The following is a 9,217-nucleotide window of genomic DNA, read 5'->3' as shown; positions in this document are numbered from 1 at the left end:
TAGAACAGGGCCTCATCCTCCCTGATTGAACTAACCTCGTTATCTCTAGCTTGCTTGCTAGCATATATATACCTGCCCCTGGAAATTTCCACTACATTCATCTGACGAAGTGGGTATTCACCCACGAAAGCTCATGATCCGAAACGTCTGTTAGTCTATAAGGTGCCGCAGGATTCTCTGCTGCTGCTGTAGAAATAGGTCTTTGGAAAGCTATTTGTTGCTATGAAAGCTGGATTTTAATTTATGAAAATTTACCTTGATTAGGTAATAAAATAAAAAGGTCATGGAAAGCTTCATAGTTATCTGATAATTTGTAACATTTTTGTAATATCCTTTTGGAACTAGGGGTCTGAAAGATATGGATTTGGATGCATCATCAATGGAAAAGAGGTTTGCATTTAAGTTTTTGAAGAAGATCCTAAAATATGTTGACTCTGCTCAAGAGTTCATTGCACATTTGGGTAAGTTTCTCAAGTGTTTTTATTTTGAACATCATAAAAGTGGTAATATTTAAACTTTACAATGAAAAAATAAACCCATTATCCTGAGTTGCACATATGACAACTTCTGTTCCTTTTGAGAAAATATACCACAAGATTCTGATTATTATTTATTCTAAAAAAAAATGCTAATGCAATACTTGTTGCATCTGCTGAACCTGCCAGCTGGAGTGTCTATACTGCTTTACTTGTACTGCTTCAAAATTAAGTGTGTAAGGCTATTTCAAAGGACTGCGGAGTTATTTACAATTAGATTTTTGCTCAATCTTATTGACATTTGTGTTGATTGTATCCTTGCAGAAGCCATTGTCACCAGTGGAAAAACAGAGAAGTCACCACATGACCAAGAAATTAAATTCTTTGCCAAAGTGAGTGACTTAATATTTCAAGGAATGCGCTCAAACTCCTGCTATTATACAGAACTTAGTATGTGTAACAATTGGGACAAGGATGGTTAGACCTAATGATCATAGCAGGAGTCAGTCTGACTCAGGTACAGGGAGGTCAGAGTCCAAGACAGTCCAGAGGGCAAATCGAGTCAGGCATCAGTATGCAGGCAGGATTAGGTACCAGGTTGCAGACAGCAGTCGAAGAGCAAAGGACTAACAAGGGTTGGAAGCCAGAGTCTAGTGTTCATTGCAAGCAGTGTCTGAAGCAGAAACAGACAGGCAGTCTGTGTTGTTGCTCAGACAGCCCCCCTTCATGGCTTCCTGATTTAAATACTGGTGCCAGCCAATCAGTGGCCTAATATGCGCCGACTCCATGCCCTGGAGCACCCATGGGAAAAAATGGTGAGTGCAGAGCACCCATTGGCAGCCTCCCTACGAGCTCTCCTCACACCTCATGTTCACTAGCAGACCCTGTGGATCAGCACCTCCTGGTGCCTCCTGCCGCGAACTACTGTTTCTGGGCATTCAGGGAGGTGGGGAGGAGCAAGGACATGGTATACTCCGGGAGGGGGCAGAACTGGGCAGGAGGGGATGGAGGGGGGTGGGAAGGGGCAGGTATGGGGCCTTAGGGGAAAGGGTGGAGTGGGAGCGAGACCTAGGGTAGAGCTGGGGGTCGAGCACCCCTAAGCAGTTTGAAAAGTTGGTGGCTATGAGGTCCTGCTGTGCGGTACTTCCTTCCAAGCCACCCTCACATGGTCCTCCTGTAGGAGTCTCACTTAAGCTTCCAGTGGCAATGCAGCAGCAGCAGCACAGAATCTCCAGTGCTCCAGCTCTGCGGGTTCTTTCTTCATGTGTTAATGTAACAGAACCATGCATGTAATGGACTATCTGTTTCCCATATATATAGCTGGGTAATGAATCAGAGAGTGCAAGTGACATTTCCAGAGGTATTGCTTTAAGGCACTCTTTCTGGAAATTATTTTGCTAAGTGATAAGGGACATAGTATGAAATTAAAAGACAATATATTTATAACAGATAAAATGTAATATTCTTTTGTGGAACTTGTAAGTAATTTCTGGAACTTGCTGCCTCAGGATATTATTCAAGCAAATAGCTTAGTATGCTTTTTATAACAGGATTCAGTATTTATATGCATAGAAATTGCATATCCACTTGAATTTGCAGTTACAAGGTCTATCAGTCCTCATGCTTTGAGACATAAACTCATCGTCATTTAGGATAAGGAAGAGATGTCTTGCTCTGGGATAATATTTTCATGCTTGTTATGAGCAAGCAGGGCCATGGGGCTCAAACCCATATCTGAAGCCAGATAGTTGGTAGGTGGTGTCAATATGCATGGTCTAGTCATTCGAAGGTTTCATAATCCAGGGTGCAGGCAAGTTCAGCTGCTGGGATATCAGTCCATGGGAGAATGGCAATCAGTGAACAGGGAGAGTGCAGGGGCAGGCTGGTCAGTATTGATATTGGGCAAATTCAGAGACAGGCTTAGCAGGATGGGGTACAGGCATGTCAGAATACTGACTTGGGGAGCAGGAGATTGGTCTCAGGGTGGGTAGCAATATGACTAAAAAAGACGTGGTGCTCAGACAAAGGGTGGGGCAAGAACAGGAAGCTTTATATTATGTGGTGTCCAGTCAGCAGTCTGCTGCTTGTCATCTTGTGGCCTCTAGTTGTGGGGAACTAGCTGCAGTTCCCTTATCTGACCTTGTAGCATGGGGGTGCAGGATAATGCTTTCAATCTGCAACCCCATGGACCTGCCTTAGAGATCCATGGCCTTTGACAAGTACTGGACAGATAAGATGGGTGAAGTCGTATCTTTTATTGGACCAACTTCCGTTGGTATAAGAGATAAGCTTTTAAGCTACACAGAGCTCTTCTTCATTTTTGACCAGACCTGATATCCTGGGACCAACATGGCTACAGCCAACATTGGAAACACATATTGGACAGTAAAGTATATTACAGAAACGGATGGAGAGTACACTTTCCTCACTGATGCTGGCTATTGTTGGGAGCTGCATAGTAAAGTAGATAGATCCAATCTGGCAATTCTAATGGTTTTGCTCAGCAGATAACTGATGAGATAATATCCCAATATCTCTTGTATTGTTAATATTCTACTGTCCCTATTTTCAGAGGTTCCCATATATTTACATTAAGATACCTCTGACATCTCAGAGTAGGCTATTTGTTGCTTGGCTTAACTCTTGTGTAAATTTGTCATATGTGAGATTTTCATTTATAATCTTAATGACTAAAACTAGAAAACGCAATTGTAATATAAAGCCTAAAATGAAAAGTCTGTGTGAAGGACTGTGCTGTACTGGAATGCTGTCTGGTACACTTAACAATGTGTGTAGATGATAAAAGTATATTTTGTGTCTGTATTCCCTAGGTTCTCCTACCATTAGTTGACCAGTACTTTACCAATCACTTGCTGTACTTCCTGTCTTCTCCAATTAAGTCACTCAGTAGCTGTGGATATGCTTCCAATAAGGAAAAAGAAATGTTGGCAAGGTAAGTAATAGACCAGGGGAAGGCAACCTATGGCACACGTGCCAAAGGCGGCAGGCTAGCTGATTTTCAGTGGCACATTGCCCGGGTCCTGGTCACCGGTCTGGGGGCCTCTGCATTTTAATTTAATTTTAAATGAAGCTTCATAAACATTTTAAAAATCTTATTTACTTTACCTACAACACTAGTGTAGTTATATATTATAGACTTATAGAAAGAGACCTTCTAAAAGCGTTAAAATGTATTACTGGCACATGAAACCTTAAATTAGAGTGAATAAATGAAGACTCAGCACACCACTTGTGAAAGGTTGCTGACCCCTGTAATAGACTGAGGTCAACTCTGTGAGATTGTATCCAGATTATAAAAATTTAATGTAAAAAAAGGCAAAAAGTGCAAAAAGTTAGGTTCCTCAAACAGATCATGAATGGCTGATTCTTCCTTTACTAGAGTGGAAGTAAATAAATAGTATTCCTCATCTTTATTTCTTTTCTTTTAATTATAATCATTTACTTAACTTAATTTGCTTTTAATCATTTTTAAAATGTGAAATATTAATCAGGTAGAGATTATATATATTTACAATAACAATGTTACAAAATTATCAAGCATTTTGACAAGTTTGGTGGTGACCCAAAAATCAGTGCCATGGGATGACTGTTAGATGGTTGTATGTCTATTCCATTCTTTCATAAACAGCATGAAAACCACCACTATTAAATGGTTCTAGGAACCACTTTTAAATGTCAGCAGAAAGGCAAGGTGCTAAGTGCCTTCTGATTCCACTGAAGGCAGTCGGAATTAAGGGCCCCAGCACCTCTCAGAATAGTCATGTATACTGACTGTCCTCTCACTCTTTGAATTCTACCCTCTGGAAGATAGTGTAGGCAAATAAGAAGTTTACACTGCTGCTGTTTTTACGTATCAGTTTGGTTACTGAAAAGGGAACTTCAGGCTCTAAAGCCTTGTCTACACTGCCACTTTACAGCACAAACTTTCTTGCTCAGGGGTGTGAAAAGCTACTCCCCTAATGGGGGTGGGTTTTTTTTACAGCATCATCACTTTAATGTTGCTAGTGAAGACCTACCCTAAGATTGTAAATTTTAAAAAAAGTTAAAAATGTGTCTGTTGTGGGAAGTGAAGAGGACAAATCTAGGAAACAGTCCAAAACCTCAGTTACAGCTAATGGCTATGATTGAACAGCCTTAGTAGTGAAAAAGGTTTGTGCTCTTTCCCCTGCTCTTCTGTTTGCCCTTTCAAAAGATCCTCTGGATGCCAACATCAGAAAGGAGATAAAAAACTTAAGAAGATAAAAAATGGGAAAAGTCTTGTGTAAAATGTTCCTGTGTATGGGTGACATTTAATTATGAATTTTGGACCTTTCAAAATGAATCCCACAATATTGAAAAAAAATAAAGTAACATGGCTTTACTCTTATCTATCAGAAATCCGACTTGAACAGTAGCAATAATTCTAAGAAGCTAGAAGATATTGATACTGGCTGAAACTTACTTCATCCACATGAACTCAAGAAAGTTGGCTCTAATATGAGTGAAGTGTAGGGGAAGTGAGTAGGAAAATCCATCCATCTCAGACTAGGGCAGAGTTCAGGTCTTCAGCACACTGCTTCCTCCCCATAGAATCATATAATCATAGAAGATTAGGGTTGGAAGAGACCTCAGGAGGTCATCTAGTCCAATCCCCTGCTCAAAGCAGGACCAACACCAACTAAATCATCCCAGCCAGGACTTTGTCAAGTCGGGCCTTAAAAACCTTAAAGGATGGAGATTCCACCACCTCGCTAGGTAACCCATTCCAGTGCTCCACTACCCTCCTAGTGAAATAGTGTTTCCTCATATCCAATCTAGACCTCCCCCACTGCAATTTGAGACCAGTGCTCCTCATTCTATTATCTGCCACCGCTGAGAACAGCCTAGCTCCATCCTCTTTGGAATTGCCCTTCAGGTAGTTGAAGGCTGCTATCAAATCCCCTCTCACTGTTCTCTTCTGCAGACTAAACAGGGCCAGTTCCCTTAGCCTCAGTTGCCTACTGACTCCATCCACTTGAGGGAAACATTGAAGCCACAGAATGCACATATAGATATTATGTCGCATATGCACATACCTAGTGGGTTGGTGTGGAGATGCTTTCCGCCTCACACAGGGTGTCTGGAAGCCACCCTTCCATGGTCTAACTTCCTGCCTCTCTTCCAACAGCAACTCCAAGCCTCAGTATGGGGCTGAGATGAATTTCATCCATTGCAAATCAGTGTAATTGGAACCAAATATGGTTGAAATACCTTTCAAAACACTGAAGCTATGGGCTAGAGTCACTGTAGGATTTGTAGAAGTGAAAGGCAGCACAGACCCATGCAAAGAGCCCCAGTTGTGGAGCAGGTAAATTGCTTGGATACAGTGTGCCCATTAAGAAAAATGGGAAATAGACATTCTTCTCAAAATGGCTGCCTAACTGTGGTCAAGCTATGATCACAGCCCCACTGAGAACAGTGACAGATGGCAACTTTGAAAGAGCACAGTTCTACATGGAGGTCTCTATAATAATTTGTCAGTCCCTGCTGAAGGAGAAACTTTTAATTGTGAAGAATAATGTGAAAAAGTTACCATTAATACTAAAACAGTCTTCAAATGTAGCTTGCTCACAAGTTTTTTGGTGAGTTTAATTACAAGAGCAGTTTCAAGTGTCTTTTATTCCTTTATTAAGATTATTCGGGATAAAGAAACTGTCAGACAATGGGTGCTTCATTTCTGAAAGGATCCATTTATTTTAACTCATAAACTAATTAACCAATTCACTTGTCATTTCTCAGAAAATTCATTCTGTGTTCAGAGTGAATACTGTAATTTTGGAGAGGAGCTGAATTTGTCATATGTACCAAAGTGGTTGAATTCTTGCTTTAAGCACAAAACTCAGCCTTAAGAATAGAACCAACAGTGTAACCTCCATGATTAGCGAAAATTGGAAAATATCAGTGAAAATATTTTCAAATTAATCTCATAATTTCTATTCTTAATAGAGAAATTGCAAATGAGGATGAAAATGATATGTGAAAATTCTATAAAACACTAAACATCAACCTGTTCACTTAACAGTACCCCTCTGATGTTCTGGGCCTGAAGGCTCTACATATGGATATTAAATATTTCTATTGTTTGTATCCAAATCCTGACGTACCATAATACCTAGATTTAAAGCCATGGCAAGAAAGTAACTCTTTATTTCGCTTTGCATGGGGCTTCAGCTGCAAAAGTAAAATATTGATTAAAATATCACACGTTGAAAGGATACAGCCAGGCCTTGGAATGTGGAATACTTTTGTGAAAGAGGATGCAGCATGGGGGATAGCAGCTGCGTAGCCAAATTGAGGCAGAAGTGGAATATAAGAAGAAACTTAAAGTGAAATTGTTTAATATGAACATTTCCTCATCCAGCCATTACATGAATCAGAATTTAGCGATAGAAAATCCAACAAGATCATCTAGTCCATCTCCCTGCCAGGTGCAAGACTGTTACAGCAGTAATTCTCAAACATTTTACTATTATGCCCCAATTTTGTCACAGCAATTGAACTCTCAGCCCCATTTTCAATGAAGCTACAGATGATGATCTTATTTTTATCAGCCATTAATGAAATATAAAAATATTAGATATAAAAACTACACTAAAAGAACATTATTTAAGTTTCATTGATAAGCTAGACTGCCAAAATTTAGGTTGCAGGTACACAGGATGGACAGTGCTCAGGGAATGAGGAAGCTGTTCAATAATTTTTCAGAAAAAGGTCACAAGAATCTTTTTATAATGGGAAGTGTTAGACAACCTACACACAGAGACAGCTCTCAGCTGTCCCCATCATTATAATAGACTTACCATGACACGTTTCAATGGACTGATGACCTTTGGGGCAGCCTGGAGGGTCATTCAAGACTGAGGGAGAGGACTGGGGCCATCCTAGTAGGATGTTATTGGGAGGTAGTAGAAGTCTGGAGCATTGGGAACTGTTTGGAGAGAGTCCTGGAACATATTCCTCTATTCTACTCCTCTTTCCCATTATACTCCCGTAGGTCTTCTGTTTCTCCTTCCTATTCATCTGGCCTATTCCCCTTTGAGCCCTTGTTCCATATTCTGTCCCTATCCCACCTCCCTGCCAACAAGGCTCTGAAGCAGCCATGTGCTGCCATCTCCCCTTCCTTCCTGCTCTCTCCTTCCCGGTGGTTCAACATTTGCTGGGTACCGTTGAGAGGAGACATCATCTCGCTGCCCTCCTGCTGATGTCATCATAGCTCAGAGGAGTCACTACAGAGAAACCTGTTTGACCCACATAGCTCTGTTAGATGCATGTGTGGTTGTAGTTGGAGCTTGAATAAGAACAAAGGGAGTGTAAAGGAAAATCCCATGTAAAGTTTCATTTGTTTATTTTCAAGAGCTAAAAATTAAAAACTAGAGTTTCGGGCCTCAGCAAGACACTGCCAAAGCCCCAGCACTTGGGCATGGTTCAAGAGTTTGCATTTTTATGCATTGTCCAGTCCAATTTTGAAAGTCCTAAGTGATGTACTTTTCACCATTTCTCTTCTGAGACTATTCTGCAGGATTATAAATCTCATTGTGAGGAAGTTTTTCCTAGTGTTCAGTTACATTTTCCTTTTCTTAATTTCGTAATGAGTCAATCCTTCCCTTCATTGAGCATATTTGTTTTTTTTCTGAAGTCCCTCTAGTTTATCAATATCTTTCTGGCAAAGTGGTGCTCAAAGCTGAACAAGCTATTGTAAGTGTAATTGCACGAGAAACATAAAAAAGAATAATAGTTACCTCCCTATTTCTTAATATATTGTCCCTACATACTTAGCACAAAACTACATAAGACTTGTTTACAACTAGCTGACATTGCAAATTAATGTTTAATTCACTCTCCACTGTGAGCCTTGAATCTCTGTCCACATTACTGTGTCCCAGTTTTTTTTCCTATCATTGAGTATGTATTTCATATTATGTTTCCCTGGATGTATGAGATTGTCTTTTGCCAAGCTGTATTTCATTTTCCTGTTTTCTACCTAAGTTTCCAGTCTTTCTCTGTATTCATTTGTTTTATTTCACTTTCCTGATTAGCGTTCACAACTGTTCCCAGTTTAGCGTCAGCTATAAATTTCATTAATGTGCTGTATACTCTCTCTTCCAGATGATTAATTCAGATATTTAATAAGATTAGACCTAAACATTGAATCCACTGATCTCATTTCTCCAATTTGTCCACTGATTTATCTTTACCTCAAATCCTCTAATTTATCATTGATCATTAAATTTGTTTAAGGTCTTTTAGCCAGTTTTCAGCTCACACAACAGTGTTCTTATCCAACCCAGTTTGAATTAATTTTTCAAATACAATTTCACAAGACACGATATAAAATGCTTTACTCAGCTCCAAATATATTACATAAGAATACATTCTAGAATGGTCCAGTAGTTAGGGAACTAGATTAGAACTCAGAAATTAAATTCCATGCTCTGCCACAGACTTCCTGTGTGACCTTGAATGAGATACTGAGGGCCAGATTTACAAAGGTGTTTAGGCACGTATGTATTTAGGTGCCTAAAGATGCATAGCGGGATTCACAAATTCACCTAAGTGAATTCAACAGGAATTAGCTGTCTAACTTCCTTGTGCACTTTTGTATGCCTCCATTTCCCATCTGTAAAATGGGGATAATACAACTTTCCTACCTTACCAGAGTATTGTGAGAATAAATAAGTTAAAGATAACAAGACACTTAAATA

The 9,217-nt window shown here is 39.8% G+C and overlaps 1 protein-coding gene across 1 annotated transcript in view; it reads left to right on the top strand.

Moving 5' to 3' along the window:
• Positions 1–9,217, top strand: part of RYR3 (ryanodine receptor 3) — a 663,207-nt gene that overhangs the window by 485,106 nt on the left and 168,884 nt on the right. Inside the window, 3 exon segments of the mRNA XM_075065483.1 lie at positions 346–461; positions 801–868; positions 3,308–3,429. Coding sequence (XP_074921584.1) covers positions 346–461; positions 801–868; positions 3,308–3,429 — 306 coding nt within the window.

The sequence above is a fragment of the Chelonoidis abingdonii genome, chromosome 4, assembly GCF_003597395.2.
Source record: "Chelonoidis abingdonii isolate Lonesome George chromosome 4, CheloAbing_2.0, whole genome shotgun sequence".
Lineage (NCBI taxonomy): Eukaryota > Metazoa > Chordata > Testudines > Testudinidae > Chelonoidis > Chelonoidis abingdonii.
Note: the sequence above shows the minus strand (reverse complement) of the source record. Positions and strands in the feature narration are given on the sequence as shown.